We start from the raw sequence: 18,445 nt of genomic DNA, 5'->3' as shown, positions 1-18,445 counted from the left end.
TAAATAGATATTCTCTATTCAAGTTTAAAGTTTTAATTAATATATCTGATCTATATATATATATATATATAATGATCTATATATATAGAATCTCTGCTTATAGTAGTGACAGATATTACAAAAATAGAATGAAAGAGAAAGGTTTTATATGAAATAGAGGTCAAGAGTAAAACAGTAACCACATTAGATGAAATTGTCAAACAATTACAAGCTGTTCAGTTTTCATGTTTAAAGAATACAAGATTTGGTTTTGATACAAATATACTATGTATATCACAAAAAGAAAAATACAAAGAGACACTCTCAAGTACCACTTTATCAAGTCTTAATTCTACTCTCGAGTCACCATTAGCCACACAACCAACTAGATTCACTAGGCCAAGCATGTTGCCTTGTCTTCAAAATTTTCCTTGAACTTTTTTAGTTGAGATATAAAACATCTGAAGTTTTACCAATGCACTCAAGTCATTTATGGGTACTTGCTGTGGAAAAAGATAACCAACGAAATGACACCTTATGGTTTCCATGGTGCTGGAGGTGGTGGTGGTGTTGGAAACATTGGTGGAACAGCAGAGAAAAGGGTGTTTTTGTCAATCGGTATGCTTTTGTCACCTGATAGAGCGACTAATGCTGCTACTAAACCAGCATTTCCAGCAAGTGTTGGCTCTGTGTAGTTGTAGTTTGATCGAACATCGTGGAAACCGTCGTGCCTGTCAGGACCAGCAACCATGGCACCAACAAGTATATTTGGATTTGGCTTTGATGTGTCCCTCCATTTCCATCCACCTTTGCAGTTATATTTAACCTTGTTCTTTGGTATAGATGCACCTCTATGGTGGACATGTTTTGGATAATGATTTCCAAAACCTACAATATAGCTCATTTTCCGTGGATTCTTCCCAAGGATGTAATCAATCTACAAAAATATAACAGGGAAGCAAAAAAGAAAAATTAGCAAAAATGTTGTAGTTATGTCCTGGCAAACTCGCTTAAAGGAGCAGCATATCACATACCTGTGTCCTGGCAAACTCGCGGAGTTTATCGGTTGAATAGAAATTAGGTCCACAATACCACCCAGGGGTGTCGGCGGCATCAAGGTAATCACTGTATAGGGTAGCCAAAAAGGCTGCATTGACTACATATTGGAGAGGCTGAGGCCTACCATGATTTAACTGAATCAAGCCTCCTGTGTGCATAAAAAATACCAACATTTGCATCAGAATAGAAATTGGAAAATCATGAACTCCGGTGTCAAGTTAAAAGCTTTGAAGTAAGAATTTGTTACCTTTGGTTCTGTTAAAGCTTGTGAAAACAGGTAGGTAGGAGCACATGATTATACTCGTCTGATTGTGGAAGGTCCTTAGAATTTCTTCATATGGATACCCAGGACTCAAGAACAACCTCAATCGACTAAGAAGAACCTGAATACAAAATGTCAAAAATCAAATTAGACATGTTTGTCAAAATCAAATTACACGTGCATGCCTTAACAAAAGGTCTCAACAAAATTACCTGTGCACCAGCAAGCTTGTTATCCCAGCTCAGTACTCCATAATCAGGGCCACCCCAGAAAGCACCAGCATGTTTAGCAATACCGGGACTAGTAGCAATCCTAAGGTACGAGTTATTTCCGGTTGCAAAGTACATCCACGCGCCTCCCCAAACAAACTCATCCCAGTAGCCGGTAGAATTGTAGAATGTCGCAGACTCAGCACTACCTGCACTGTATCTGCCTCTCTGATCCCTGGAAAACTTAAAAAGTGTACCGGCACCATGAACAAGTTTCTTGGAATAGGCTTTGTTGTCTTTGAAAACAATGGACGCAGCCGCCAAGGCAGCCGACATTTCTGCAGCAAGCTCCGAACAACTGTGACATTCGGTGACTGGCCTGTTGTAATCAATGTCTTCTGGACGCATCCAGCAGTAGTGATCATTGGGAGTCGTACTTCCATCTGAGGTATCTCCACTCCCAACCTGTCGAAGAATAACGAACACATGAGATCCACAGTCACAAAGACTTCCAATAATCAACAAATTCCTTCTTTCTATGCCACATGATAAACCAATCAACCAAAATAGAATGAAATAAACATAAAATAGAGAACCAAATACAAATGAAAAATCAAAAATTGAAAGCAAGATGGTTGTTTACCTGAGCGGCAATGGTGGTAATGGTATCTGCGGTATGATTGAATGTCTTGAGAAAATAATCGGTACCCCATTTAATGATTTCCTTGACATGATCAAGCTCCCCGGTCGCTTCGTATTTACCACTATACTCAATAACACTCCAACTCAACATAGTGATGGAAAAAGCAGCCGGAAAATTGAACTTGATGGCATCTCCAGCATCATAGTATCCACCAACCAGATCCTTGATTGCAGCAGAAACACCGTCACCCTTTCCATCTTGCATACACGAAGTTCCCCTCCAAGAAACATTGTTATGCTTCGGAAGTTTCCCAGCTGCACAAAACCACAAACACTTATCAATTCAAGATAACAAAAATAAAGACAAGTTTTCATAAAAAAAAATTCAAAATTCACACCATTAGTCCCTACTTGTCAAACAAAATATAACGAATCACAACACAAATCAAGTGAAACAACACAAGAACCCATTTTTCGTCAGAAATCAAAATTTTCACAATTAGTCACATATCAAATTGAGATAACATAAACAAGTTAATTTTTTTTAAATCATCAAAAGATCAAACTTTAGACTATTAGTCCTTATATGACACATAAAATAGAAATGAATCACAGGTCAAATCAAGTAAATTTACACCCACAAATCCCTTTTTCATCAAGATCCATACTTAACACTATTAATCACATATAAAAATTGTTTTTTGTCAAAATTCACATATCGAATTGAGCTAACATAAACCAAAAAAAGAAACTTTTTTCATCAAAAATTGGAACTTCAATCTCATGTTTGACACAAAAAAAAAGTGAGTCACAAATCAAATCAAGCAGAGTAAAACAACATAAAAATCAAGTTTTGAACTATTAGTTAATCCCTATGAGACAAAATGAAGAGATATTTAGTATGAAAAGACAAAAGGGTAATCAGAAAAGGATAAAAATCTAACATTTTTGTGCATTGAAGAACATGAGAGCTTTATGAAGAGCAAGAGTATAATTATCCGGAGGAGGATGTTTATGATGATGGCGAGGAACAGTTTTAACAATAAGAACAACCAAACCAGCAAGAGCAGCAGCACAGAGAATAGTCCCAACAGTCCAAACAAAGATCTTGCGGCTAACAATGATACAACCCAGATCTACATACTTCTTCTTCTTCTTCTGTTCAGTAGGACCCAACAACCAACTCTGTTGAGTTTCATCTAAAGGACGAGACAACGCTGCTCTATCTAGCTCTTGAAGATTCCTACTACGATCTTCATCTGTTGCTGAGTCTGTTGCGTTGATCTCTAATGGACCTCCCCATGGATCTCTTCCGTACATACTCAAAGGCTTGTGTTGTTGTGTCAACTATGAAAATGGAAATTCCACCGACAAATATGATCTCAATAGAGAAGAGGAAAACACATTAATTATTGTTTGGTTTTTCTCTCTCTAGAAGTGGAGTGAGTAAGAGAAAGAGAAATGAGAACTGAGAAATGTGAATGAAGTGAGATGATCTATAAGACCATTTGTGCTGGCTGGTTTTTAGCTGTCTTAGCATCTTATTCTTTTTATAAATAAAAAAATCTGTTTTTATGTGTATAAGAATTAAGCTTAAAACGTGATTTCGATCATGTAACATTTTATTTATTAATTAATAATAAAGTGTATTTCTGCCCTTAATAATTTTTTTCAACTAGATATAATTATGCAAAATTAATAACTAAACAATGTAGTTGGTTATTAAAGTTGTATAGTTGTAGTATTAACTTAGTTTCTTAGATTATTGATGGATGCTTTAAAGTAATTTTAAAAATGGTAACATATTAATTAACAAATGTTATTAAATAACTGTGACATTATTAAATTTGAACTATAGTCATTAAAGAAGTAAAGTTTACTATAAGGAAACTCCATTTTTTTTGGTAGACAAAGTAAATGAGATATTAAAATATGCACACATGGTATTGAAATAACATAATTTGGATTAAATATGTCCATATTAGTTAGTGTATTTTAGTATTTTTTTGGGAAATTGAATATTTTGAAGTAGTTGGATGAAAAGACAAATGTGTTTTGGGTTATTTTGGACGGTAGTGACGGTGCATATTTGCTTAATAATTGGGTAATATTGTAAATCATGTGGGTTGTGGTTTAGCTTTCATAATAGTATTAGTATTTCTTAGTAGCGTTATTGTAATGCAAATGAAAATAAATAAATTAGGTAGAAGACAATGACCAGGCCGCAGATCGAAAGTGACACTCTGTCTATAATAAAACCCAGCACCTTCTTCTTCTAACAATAATAATGAAATTATTATTTTGTTTATTATAATGTTAATTCTCTTCATACAAATGGGGTTGCTTGTTTGGTACCTATATACGTATACTATAGAAATATTTAATATAATCCACCTAACGGTAATATATAAAATGGTAACTGTTCATAGTATATATATGTCATATGCTAAATGAAAGGAAATTATTGGTTTTGTAGTATTTGTTATTAATTTGTTTTAGTATATACTAGTAGTGTTTGAAAAGCTTTACAAAAGAACCAGCCACGAAGGACGGTTCACCTTTTGTTTTCAGCCAAAGGTTTGCCGACACTCAAAGATATTATCCTCCTCCACTATTCTGTTCACTCTCTTTTTCATTCTTTTTCTACGCGTTAATAATGATAATAATAATAATAATAATATTAATGTTGTATACTCTATTCATTCTTGTAAAATATTAGAGGATAAAATTGTTCTACAATTTGTATATTACAAAAAGTTATTTTTAGTTGATTAGACATATAATTAATTAATTAATTAATTAAAAATATGTTAATGGTGATTAATTTTGTATTTTGGTGATTATATATCATCGTGAAAATATTATTTCGACACGAATAAACAACACTCACATTCTTTCTTCAAACTCTGGTGTGGCTTGTTTCATATTCTTCAAACGGGCATGCCCGTCCCGTTTAGGTCCGCCCCGCAAAAACCCGCAAAAAAACGGGGCGGGACGGGGCGGTCATAGTTGAGGATGCGGGCCTAAAACTTAGATCCGCCCCGCAAAAAAGTGAGGGCAGGGCGGGGAAAGCCCGCGGACACTGCACTCTTTAAACCTAAAAATGCAAAAATTTATGTAAATACACGTGCCCGCAAAAAAAAACGGGGCGGGACGGACACATTTGAGGGTGAGGGTCTAAATCCTTGGCCCGCCCCGCACAAAAGTGCGGGCAAAACGGGTATGCCCCGCGGACCGAGCCCGTTTTGCCATATATATATATATATATATATATATATATATATATATATATATATATATATATATATATATATATATATGGTTCTATTCAACTTTGTTTTTGTTTTGTCGTTAATTTCAAGTTTGACATATCGATTTGTTGGTCATGTGTTATTTCTTTTGTTTTGTTTTTCAGTTTTATTTATGTGATTATTTGTGATTATTTATTATGGTTGATGATAAGCATGATTAATTTTATTGGAGCTATATAATAAAAAAAATTGAAAAGAAAGAGAATGTTAAATAATGTTGATGGAATTTTTGTTAAGCTCAAACATAAAAAGATGCAATAGTAGATGCGAAAAAATTGAAAACATAGATGCGAAAAAATTGAAAACATAGGATGCCAGACATTTTGAATATCCTTACATAGATCAATGACTTTGTTTATTGGTCAATAAGTGTGCAACTTCCAAAATGTGATATTATTAAGGAGGTTTGGAGATTGATACTAGAACTCTTAAACTTAATCATATGATCGATACTAGAACACTTAAACTTAATAATTTGATCATTCAGGTATTCTATTACGTCGTGACTAATTTGTGGGATATGTTAAATGTGTAATTATTTGTGTTAAGCATGTTTGTAAAGTATAGAATTTGACTGGGTCAAAGTCGAATATGTTCTATAGAGTAGTAGTTGAATATGCATGTATTCGACAGAAGGTCGAATGCAACTTATAGGAGAAGAAGGTGCACGTATTCGACAGATAGTCAAATACAGCTAGTCGAAGTCATAGTAGCCAATATTCAACAGATTTGGATAACAACTTGTTGAAGTTAGTCAGTTTGAGGTTGTTTGATGTAAGCAATCTCATTACAATCTCATTATAAATAGGGAGGTACCCTGGATTTGTAACAACACAATTCTTCATTCAATAATACATTTTTCTTTCTTTCTCCAAAACCCTAATTTTCTCTCTCAAATTATCTCCTCCCTTTAAATCTTTGTGTGGCAAAATCGTCTTGCAACCAAGGTGTGGTTGAATAACTTGAGTGAAGAGCAATAATCTTAAAACAATTGAGAAAGTGATTGAGTCTTGTTCCATTAAGAATTGTTCTAACATCTAGTATTAGAGCAATGATGCGATTCTTGGGAAGCATATAACAATGACTTCTCATCCAAATGAGCATTTTCCAACAAATCTTCTCATCTTGAATGGCAAGAATTATGATAATTGGTGTAAGAAGATGAAGGTTGTCTTATGCTATCAAGACGTTTTGGATCTTGTGAAGAATGAAGTAACACCAATTAGCGAAGATGTAATGGATGAATAAAAGACTGCACATAAAGATTTGAGGAATAAAGATTATAAAGCCCTCTTTATAATCCATCAATGCGTTGATCCAGACAACTTTGAGAAAGTTGGTGATGTAGACTCATCAAAAGAAGCATAGGACATCCCAGAGAAACCTTTTGGGGGTGATGATATGGTTAAAGATGTGAGGTTACAAACTCACAAAAGAACGTATGAGTTGTTTCATATGGAAGAAACTGAAAGTATGGTTAATTTCTTCACTATGGTAACAAGAATGGTGAATCAAATCAAGACGTGTGGAGAAGTACTGACATCAAGATCGATAGTTGCAAAAATCTTGAGGTCATTACTTCTAAAATTCGATCATGTGGTAGTAACCATAGAAGAACCAAGGGACGTGTCAACCATGAAAAAAGAAGAGCTTCAAGGAACGCTTAAATCTCATGAACAAAGAATTATTGAAAGATCTGCAAGTAAGACGAAAGGTGACGTTACTCTACATGCACAATTAGCAAAAGAAAAGAAAGCCAAAGGAAGTTGGAATGACAACGAAGGTATACGAGGCTACAACAGTTCAGTTGGTAAAAGTTACCAACAAGAAGGAAATTCTTCGAACTAGAGACAACCCATAAACCAAAGCAATCACATAGGTGGTGTTACAGGTATAGGAAAAGGTGGTGGAAGGAAATATGATAAGAGCCATATTCAATGTTCAATTGTCAGAAACATGGTCATTATGCTAATGATTATCTATAAAACAAAAGAAATAATCGAGAAAGTGATGCAAGAGTTGCAGAACACGAAGAATAAGAAGAAGTGTTGTTGATGGTCACAACAAAAGGAGAAGAAATATCCAATGACCAATGGTACTTAGACTCAGGTTGCTCAATACACATGATTAGAAGGAGAGATTGGTTTATCAACATCATTCCCTCGATGAAGAACAAGGTGAAATTTGCAAATGAAAATACTAAAGCTGCTGAAAGTATTAGTGATATTCTAATCATTAGGAAAGATGGCAAACAATCATAATTTCCAATGTATTGTACATATCAAGAATGAAAAGAAAATTTCTCAGAAAAGGAAAAATGATCAAGAAGAATTATAAAGTATTGGTTGAAGATAAGATGATGAGAGTACTTAACTCAGGTGGCAAGTTAACCTTAAAGGAACCTATGTCTCAAAATAGAACCTTCAAGATTGAACTCGGTGTGATGAAGCACAAATTTCTGGAAACTATGGCTAGCAGACATGAATGGATATGGAACTATAGACTTGGCCATTTCAACTTCAAAGACATCAGAAATCTGAAGAGAAGAAATATGGTTTCGGGTTTACCAGAAATCGACATTCCAAATGAAGGATGTGTTCAGGAAAAGCAACATAAGAATATCTTCATCAAAAATGCATGAAGTAAGTCGAAAGCAACCCTTGAGATCATATACTCAGATGTGTGTGGTCCTCTTCAAGTAGATTCAATTAGAGGTAACAAGTACTTTGTTACGTTAATAGATGATTTTAGTCGAAAATTATGAACATACCTAATCAAGAAGAAAAGTTATATGATTGAGGTATTTTCCAAGTTCAGATTTATGGTGGAGAGACAAACTGGTCACAAGATTAAGACTTTGAGGACTGATGGTGGTGAAGAATATGTGTCGAAAGACTTTGATGCATTATGTAAAAGAGAAGGGATTGTGCATGAGGTGGTGCCACCCTACACTCCACAATAAAATGGTACTGTTAAAAGGAAGAACGAGAACATCATAAATATGGTAAGAAGCATGTTAAAAGGCAAGCATTTACCAAATAGGTTATGGGGTGAAGTTGTGTCGATTGCAACATACATATTAAATAGATGTCCAAGGAATAAACTAGAAAGAACCAAACCAGATGAATGTTGGTCTTATGGTTTTTGGTTTGAAGCCTATGATCCAAGAATGATCTCAGATGGTGTATCAACGTTGGTGATCAAAGAAAGGTTTTTCGTTGAGGATAGTCTCAACATATCTGATATGTGATGATCGACTAACCTCCTAGTAGGTTCAATAAATAAAGTATATGGTGGACCTATGTATCTCATTGTTTAAACTAACTCTCATATATAATGATCCTTATAGAAGGACATGCCACAATGTGTCGGCATTCCCTTAAAAGAGGGAAGTTTTATCGAGGCTTCTTGATAATTGAGGTAGAAAACTATTTTAAAGTTGAAACAATCGGAAAACTTTAATTAATCTTATAACATAGTGCATTTAATTCTTGCTCATTAGTTTAAATAATTTTCTCTAACCCAATGGATGAGGTTTTTAATCTTTTATAAAAAAGAGGTGCAAATAAGTTAGACATGGGTGCAAAAAGTGAGATATTCAAAGTCAAATATAGCAAAAGGCCCAAAAAAACACAAAGGAGACTGGTTTACATAAGCCTAATCGATTGGAGCTTTAAAGCAATAAAATGGAGCAATTTGGCATGCATATTTTCAAATCTAATATGAGTAAAACTTGTCCTCAAATTCAATCATATCCATGCATTAATTAAAGTTGCTCAATATCTCTTGAGATTTGATCACCCAAACAATTAGAACCTTAACCAAATTGATCAGGCAACCACTTTTTGAAAGATTTTGCTTTGATTTTGATCATGCACAATTTCCATTGATTACTTACAATGTCTACACGCTCAAACTCATCAGAGGCTACGCTATAAATAGGTAACCTTCTTTCATTCCTTTGCATCTCATATTTTATTCTCTATTCTTGTTTTTCTGTGGGTCTTTCTCTCTCTCGCCATAAGTATCATTGTGGTCTCATCAAAAAGCAAAAAATATAGATAAACCTCAACAAGAAATGTCTTTAGCACTGACATAATAGAGAGAAATCAAGAGAGGAAGATGATGATCCACCGAAAAGTGATCCAACCATGGTTCATGGAGGAAATATTCATAAAGAGCTACAAACCATATATATGTTAAGGATCACTAATGGAATTCTTCATTAAGGCATCTGATAGAATTGTTCCAAACTTGTGAAGGAATTTTATTCAAATTTATAAATTTTTGGAACATCTTTGAGATCATCCATAAAAGGAGTCAAAACAGGTATCCACAAACATCAGTTTGTTAGGATGTTTAAGTTACTATTCCAAGGGACATCCTACATGTATGAAAGGTCATTATGGAATAAGAAATTCAAGTGAACCATTGCTTTAAACTCCCTTTTTATTAACCATATGGAGAAAAGAAAATTTCCTATGAAGTCAATCTTTTTGAAATCAAGAGTTTCTGTCACCCACTACCTCCTAACAAGAATTCTCCTACCGAGGAACGCTAACCTTAAATTTGTCATCAGAGATGATATTGTCCCTCTTTGGCTTTTAACGAAAATATTCAAACCAACTGAAGGAATATTTCTCCATATGATCACCTCTAAAGAAAATCAGTCAGCGGGACTTCCATATGGAGAAATAATCATTAAACTCTTGGGTGCTTTCAACATCGATACCATGGGATAAATAATATGGTCATCCAACAATGGGATCAATTAATAATCCATTAGGAATATGAAGATTAACATCAAACATGTAAAATTAAAGGATGGCTCACTAGATGAATAAGAAGACTTAGAAGAATCAGAAGACACGACAATCAACAAGATCATGGAAATATGTTAGAATTTGGCTTATGATATGGCAGATATCAAGACGATCATTTCAAAGAAAGATGATACTTATGGAAACGAGTAGTATCACTTATTTGTCTTAGCTTCTAAGTGTGTTTTCCATTTTCACTTTATTTTTAATTCCTACACTTTCTCGTTTTCTGTACTTCGATTTAGTATGATTTGTATTAATAAAATAGTGTTTTCCCTTTTCTAAATGATTATATGACTATGTGTGCATATTTAATTTTTGCAATGAATCTTTTTTACCCGCCTTATTTATCATGACAAAGAGGACCGGTATAGAGTATACTTTTTACTTAATTAAGGGGGAGTGTAACCACTTCACACACACACACACACACACATGAAGTGGTACTCAACGGATGTGAGTGGATGCGAGGGAACCATTTAGTTATATTTGCGAATAAAATGTTAGCTTACGTTATTTGTTTTCTTCGACTACTAAAAAGTTTAAAAGGAAAAAGAAAAGGGTCGCAAAAAGGTTTTCATTAGGGTGTTTGACAAGATTGCGTGTCTTGCTCCTATGTATCCTCAGGTGAGATGAGGAATTCAAAGCTACGTAGTTCTGGGCAATACAAATATGTTTTTGGGTTTTTTGTTATAGTGTTTGACAAGACATTGGAATCTCTCTCCTGCGTATCCTCAAGTGTGATGGGGAACTTAAAGCTATGTAATTCTTGGTAGCAAATGAGTTTTTGTTCATTGATTTTAGTGAATGGATGTTTAGGTCATATTCCAGCGGTTAAACATTTGCTTGTATGCTCGCGCATGGGAGGCTTAAGTGTTTGTTTGTATTGAGGTAGAAAGGATCATGTTCGATCGTGTTCCAGGGGTTAAAATGTTGCTTGTATGCTCGCGCATGGGAGGCTTAAGCCTTTGTTTGTATCGCGGTAGAATAGATAAAACATTGTTCGTCTATGAAAAGGTTTTTGATCGTGCGAGGCGAGAAAAGATAAGTTTGATTGGTTGAGTATGTTTTTGAGTGGATGATGAAAGCTCAAATGGTCAAGCTATACGACTTGTATCCATATAATTGGGGAAAAGAGTGTATGAGTGGATTTCTCTTCTAGTAGTATGTTTTGATTGATGTCAAAACTAGAACACTTAGTGTTTATGTATATTGGACGATATCCTCTTAGTCTAGGTGTGCATTTTCATGTCTAGGAGTGCATAATCATCCTAGAATAATTCTTATCCATTTTGAGTCATTTCTTAAGTAAAAAATACGGTTATGTGTCAAAATGAATTTATAGGTTGATTCATGAAAGCCACGGGTCGACTCATATTGCACCAAAAATTTGGAAAAATTTCATAAAACCTTTATGGACAGTATAGGTCGATGCACCCGTGTTATAGGCCGACTCCTAGAAGATTTTTTTCTTCTATGATCCAACGCATGGCTTTATAGGTCGACTCATAATTCATGTTTTCAAAAATCATATCTCTCTGGACTTCATGCATCAACGAATGAAGTTCAATAGGTTAAGTCATAGCTACTTTTTGCTGAAAAATTATGTTATTCTTTGCACGGAATTTATGTTATCACTACTACAAATAACACTTTTAACGTCGCAAGAGAAAGAGATGTAACATTGGTTACTAAAGGATGTAACAAAGGGAGACATGAAAAAAATCCACTTAACACCTCGGTTAATGAAAAACTAAGAGGTAAAGTTATTTGATCATGGGTTCAAACCCTAACATCTGCATTTTTATAATTTACAAAGTTGTATGGTGCGTCCAACATAAAATCTCGATTTTATTTAAAAATGGAGGTAATAACCATATATTATTATGTCGTTTTTATTTTTAAATCGAGGGGTGAATATTTTTTTACACTTTCTTTTTGTACCTGAATTACAAAACCATATCACAGAATACAAAATTGTATTTTGCATATTTCTGAAACAGAAACATTGTACCTGCATTGCATAACCATATCACAAAAGAACAATAATTTACACCAAATTCAAATCTAATATTGGACAAACCTTATAATTTTACAAAAAAACTAAATCAAATGATTAACCAACACAAGTAACCAAAATGGAAAGTCTTGTAGGTTGTCTAAAATTTTTATGCTAAAATCTGTCACCGATCATTAAACACCTATAATTTGAACAACAATTTAAACCAATTAGGATAATCAACAACAATATTAACTAATTAGTAAAAGGAATAAAAAAGAGTAAAATGAATATTGATAAACTACTAAGTGATATAAAACATTTACTTACTAGTTTTCCCATATTCCCTCTTTATGATCACGACGAATAGTATGCACATCATTTTAATCATTTTCTTCATATGATTGACGTACATGTGTTTCGAAAAAAGGGGTCTCATAGTTAAAATCTTGATTTTCATCAAGAATATATTTTCCTTGAAGTACAACTGACCATATAATATTAGAAGGATCGGTGACATAAAAAAATTGTTTCGCTTGGGTTGCCATGATGAATGGTTCGTTCTTATAAGTGGCATTTCGAAGATCAACTTGTATGAATCCCAATTCATCGGTTTCTAAACTAGTGTTACTGTCAATCCACTTGAACTTAAATAAAGGCACTTTAAAAGAAACATAATCAATCTTCATATTCTTCACAATGAACCCAAAGTACGCTCTAGATGCTAGTACATGATTATTATCTTTTGCACTAGAGAAGTACATGGATTCAACTTCAAACATAACTCCACTATTTTTCATGGTACTATGATCAACCTTTGATTTTGTATATAATGAATATCTAGTAATTTCGTATTCACTTCAAGTGATAACATTAAGCTTAGGCATACGTGACAACCATTTAATTATCTCTGGTGCACAAGTACTCTCTTTAGAAACACTTTTATTAAACCTAGTTATGAAAGCTTTGTTATGCTCTGTCAACAACCATTTTTCATTCATCCGAGGGTACTTTTCCTTTATAAGACTTTTACGAACGATTAAGTGAGGTTCAACTTCAGCCAGGTTATTCAATATGTTAGGCCTGTGCTTTTATCATTGGCAGCAATTTTGTTAAAACATGTATCATAGCAAGATGTTGAGCAAGATATCGTGACATGTTGATCATACATCTTTGCATGTTTTGTTTTACTTCTTGGAATAATTATTTTATTATGATATATCTGAAGATTCTCTGAATATTCAGCTGTCATATTTGACTTTCCAAGAAGGTTTTTTTTAGGAACTCTTATTTCGTTTCCAGTTGTGCACTTCTTTTATAAAAAGGGATATTAAGGCATTTTAAGGAAACATTAGATCAGATTTGATATGATTATGTAGAAGATTGTGCATAATTGATGTCAAAACATTTAAGGAAACATTTGATTTGATTATGCAGAAGATTGTGTAAACTGGATGTCGAAACATTTAAGGAAACATTTGATTTGATTTTGCAGAAGATTGTGTATACTGGATGTCGAAACATTTAAGGAAACATAAGATTTGTTTCTGCAGAATGGATGTCAAAACATTTAAGGAGACATCAGATTTGATTATGCAGAATGGATGTCAAAACATTTAAGGAGATATCATATTTGATTATGCAAAATGGATGTCAAAACATTTAAGGAGATATCATATTTGATCATGCAGAATGGATGCCAAAACATTTAAGGAGACATCAGATTTGATTCTTCAAAATAGATGTCAAAACATTTACGGAGACATCCGATTTTATTTGATCAAATATTATACAGAACAGATGTCAAAACATTTAAGGAGACATTAGATTTCATTTGATCAGATTTCATTTGATTTGATTTAATCTGATTTGATTTGATTTGATTTGTTTTGGATCTGCTGATTTTTATGCCTAAGCCCGTGCTTACCAAAGGTTATTCAAAGAGGACGTTACTAAACCTAATTGACAGAAGAGAAAGCTACACTTGAGCATTGGAAAAATAGGGTTTTTGTTGTTTTTGTTGTTTCTGAGTCATTCTAGTATCTCCTTGATACTTGAATTGGACTAAGTTTATTGAGTTGTAATTCTGAATCACTCATGAGCTTTTAAGAAAGAGTGTATTATGTTTCATTGGAAGTGTGTCTTCTGTTTTTTGATTGTTTTCATTAATTATCATTATTGTATGATTGAAGGGAAGTGAGAGGGGTCTCATATCTAGGAGAGTCTTAGATAGAAATTCTAAGGGTAGTGATTAGGTGAGAAGTTTGTAAAACTAGAGGTTGTTTAGAACTTCAAACTAATACTATTATAGTGGATTTCATTCCTGACTTGGATACCCTCAAATGTAGGTGATGTTGCACCGAAATGGGTTAATAGTTTAATTTTGTTATTTACTTCCTACGTTTTACACTACAATTGTTTCTGGTGTGACATGTCCTGAACCTGGTGCCGTGACATCGTATATGACATATGTTATATGCTTACTATTATTATTGTGTGAAGTCCTGATATTAGTGTAGTGACATCGCATACGACATCTAATACCTGTGTACCAGAATTTCAATTAGCATCAGAGCAGGCACCCTGCTCTGTTTTGGGTGAGCTATAGGGAGATACTTCCGAGTACCATGGAAGGAGGATTTGTTAACAGACCATCCATCTTAGATGACACCAACTATGACTATTAAAAGGTATGTATGGTGGCATTCCTAAAATCAATGGATAACAAGACTTGGAAAGTTGTCATAAAGGGTTGGGAACGTCCTATTGTGAAGGAAAAAGATGGGAAAGTTACTACAAACTTGAAGCCTGAAGAGGATTGGTCTAAGGAAGAAGATGAACTAGCTCTTCGAAACTCCAAAACATTGAATTCTCTATTAATGGAGTTGACAAAAACATATTCAACTTAATAAACACATGTATTGTCGCCAAAGATGCATGGGAAATTCTCAGAACCACCCATGCGGGCACATCTAAAGTGAAGATGTTTAGACTTCAACTTCTCACTACCAAATTTGAGAAGCTAAAGATGAAAGATGATGAGAGTATTCATGATTTTCACATGAATGTTCTTGAAATAGCAAATTCATCTAGTGCCTTAGGAGAGAAGATGTCAGAAGAAAAGATGGTTAGAAAATTTCTCAGGTCCCTACCGAAGAAATTTGACATGAAGGTCACAACTATTGAAGAAGCACAAGACATTTACAACATGAGAGTGGATGAGCTTATTGGGTCACTTTAAACTTTTGAATTGGCCATCGGTGATAGATCTAAAAAGAAGAATAAAAGCATAGGTTTTATCTCCAATACTGAGGATGAAGAGGATCAATATAACTTGGAGACTGATGAAGGAATTTCTAATGCCATTGTGCTTCTTGGGATGTAATTCAATAGGGTGTTGAAGAAAATGGATAGGAAGTCAAGACCTGATGTCAAGAACATGTCATTCGACATTAGTAAGAACAATGATTCTCAGAGAAAAGAAAGAACAGAAGAAAAGCCCAATCAAGGAAAAGTTATTCAGTGTCATGAATGTGAGGGTTTTGGTCACATTAGATCAGAATGTCTCACGTATCTCAAGAAATAAAAGAATGGCTTGTCTGATGATTCTGAAGGTGAAACTGATGATGAAACTGCTAAGCATGGTACATCTTTCAATGGTAGATATGAATCTGATGAAGATTCTTATGATGAGGATGTCTCTTGTGAAGAATTGGTTGTTTCCTACAAAGAGCTTTGTGTAAAAAATGAGGAGGTGTGTAAGACAGGAGAAGCACATAAGAGAATCATAACTCAACTATAGGTTGAAAAAGAGAAACTTTTATCTACTGTGATTGATATTGAAAATGAGGTAACTCTATTTACTTCTAAACTTGAAAAACATGACCAAATCCATAAGAATGTTGAACAATGGGTCTGATATGCTAGATCAATTCTTCTGGTTGGAAAATGGGTTGGAAACTTTAAAGGTATAGGTTTTAATTACCAATATCAAAATAAACAAGGAAAAAACCCTGTGACAAAATTTATTCCTCCATAAAGGAAGTATGAGTCCATGATGTCCGGCCAAATGATATAACATCCTGCCAGAAATCAGGAAACTCAAACTAAAGTCAAGTTTTTGCCTTGGAAATATCATTATTATGGTAAATATGGACATATAAAGCCTTTCTGCTACAAATTGTATGGTTATCCAAAACATCCAACATATATTACGGCTAATCATGTAATGATTAAAACTATAAAGGAGTGGAAACCTAAGGTTGTTCCACATGAAACTACTTGTTCTTCCACATGCCTAATGTCCAAGGAAGATGAAGTCAAGTTGTGGCACCAGAAGCTTGGACATCTGAATCTCAAAGGGATATCTCTTGGTTAGTCTACAAACAGTAGATCTTACAGGGTATTTAACTACAGAACCAAGGGCATGATGGAATCCGTTAATGTTGTGGTTGATGATTCAATTATTGTAAAAGGGATTGATGTCAATGAAGATTTTGGAACATCATCTCAGCATACTGATGCTTCAGAAAATATGGAAGATATTGAGTCAAACATTGAGCCATCAAGGAATGAATTAGATGCTTCTGCTGACATCTGAGTTGTTTGATTTTATATTTTTTTGTAGGCATTTACCCTGAATATTGCACCTCTGTGTGCCATGGTTTGTACCTCGACCTCACATGTTCTACTACTGCTTTGCTCTATTGTTTTATTGTCATTGATGAATGTTTGCTTGGTTTGTCATATTCTGGCTAGAAATGGGGAGTAGGTAGTGTAAAGTTATGCTAGTTGTGCTCTTGATTTTTTTTGTATTCTCTATGTGAAGGTCATTTATTTGAGGGTAAGTATGTTTCCTGTATGACATGGGAGTTATTTCTATGTTGCTAATCATGACATTTAGGGGGAGTTTGATTTTTTTTACCTAGGTTGTTGTGTACTTGTTGTGATGTCAGACATAATGTCTTGACATATTGTTTCAGAGAATTCTATTTGTGCTTAGGTTGTTGTGTACTTGTTGTGATGTTAGATAGAATGTCCTGACATTTTGTTTCAGAGATTTTTGTTTGTGCTTAGGCTGTTGTGTGCTTGTTGTGATGCCAGACAAAATGTCTTGACATTTTGTTTCTGAAGGAGGCTTGTAGTGTGAGAGTTTACTTCTCTCTATGTCTTTTTTGTGAGGCTATGTTTCTACTACTTATTTATGATGTGTGTGCCTCTGATATGTCTTGGTGTTATACCAAGTGTTTGGTTGTTTGGTTTTCGTGTTTGTGATTATTTTTGTTGTTTTATCTTTTCTACAACTATATGATGCAAAGGTAGTTTTAGCCAAAATTTTCCAAAGGGGGAGATTGTTAGGTTTGTGCTTTTATGATTGGCAATAATTTTGTTAAAACATGTATCATAACAAGGTGTTGAGCAATATGTCATGACATGTTGATCAAACATCTTTGCAGGTTTTGTTTTACTTCTTAGAAGACTTACTTTATTATGAGATATCTGAAGATTCTCTGAATATTCAACTATCATATCTGACTATCCAAGAAGGTTTTTTTAGGAACTCTTGTTTCGTTTCCAGTTGTGCACCTGTTTCATAAAAAGGGATGTTGATACATTTTAAGGTAACATTATATCAGATTTGATTTGATTATGCATAAGATTATGCAGACTGAATATCGAAACATTTAAGGAAACATTTGATTTGATTCTGCAGAAGATTGTGCAAACTGGATGTCGAAACATTTAAGGAAACATTTGATTTGATTTTGCAGAAGATTGTGTATACTGGATGTCGAAACATTTAAGGAAACATTAGATTTGATTTTGTAGAATGGATGTCAAAACATTTAAGGAGACATCATATTTGATTATGCAGAATGGATGTCAAAACATTTAAGGAGGCATCAAATTTGATTATGTAGAATGAATGTCAAAACATTTAAGGAGACATCAGATTTGATTATGTAGAATGGATGTCAAAACATTTAAGGAGACATCAGATTTGATTCTGCAAAATGGATGTCAAAACATTTAAGGAGATATCAGAATTGATTTGATAAAATATTATACCGAACAAATGTCAAAATATTTAAGGAGACATCATATTTGGTTTGATTTGATTTGATTTGATTTGTTTTGGATCTACTGATTTTTATGCCTAAGTG

The 18,445-nt window shown here is 33.9% G+C and overlaps 1 protein-coding gene across 1 annotated transcript; it reads right to left on the bottom strand.

The window, feature by feature from the left end:
• Positions 1 to 160: 160 nt before the first annotated feature.
• Positions 161 to 3,693, bottom strand: LOC127075942 (endoglucanase 25). Its single transcript, XM_051017481.1, has 6 exons — positions 3,096 to 3,693; positions 2,153 to 2,466; positions 1,513 to 1,974; positions 1,286 to 1,421; positions 1,014 to 1,186; positions 161 to 916 (listed from the first exon to the last, which is right to left on the bottom strand). Exons 1-6 carry the CDS (start codon positions 3,469 to 3,471, stop codon positions 515 to 517), a joined length of 1,863 nt encoding a protein of 620 aa, XP_050873438.1. The 5' UTR covers positions 3,472 to 3,693; the 3' UTR covers positions 161 to 514.
• Positions 3,694 to 18,445: the final 14,752 nt, after the last annotated feature.

The sequence above is a fragment of the Lathyrus oleraceus genome, chromosome 1, assembly GCF_024323335.1.
Source record: "Lathyrus oleraceus cultivar Zhongwan6 chromosome 1, CAAS_Psat_ZW6_1.0, whole genome shotgun sequence".
In the NCBI taxonomy this organism is placed as follows: domain Eukaryota; kingdom Viridiplantae; phylum Streptophyta; class Magnoliopsida; order Fabales; family Fabaceae; genus Lathyrus; species Lathyrus oleraceus.
The sequence above is the reverse complement of the archived record's forward strand: the minus strand, read 5'-3'. Positions and strand labels throughout refer to the sequence as shown.

Excerpts from the sequence above, each read along its gene's own strand:
- LOC127075942 (XM_051017481.1), bottom strand. The coding sequence starts at position 3,471 with ATGTACGGAAGAGATCCATGGGGAGGTCCATTAGAGATCAACGCAACA. Across the intron at positions 2,467-3,095 it reads GTTCTTCAATGCACAAAAAT|CTGGGAAACTTCCGAAGCAT; the intron begins GTTAGATTTTTA and ends GGTTTTGTGCAG. Across the intron at positions 1,422-1,512 it reads ACAAGCTTGCTGGTGCACAG|GTTCTTCTTAGTCGATTGAG; the intron begins GTAATTTTGTTG and ends TTTTGTATTCAG.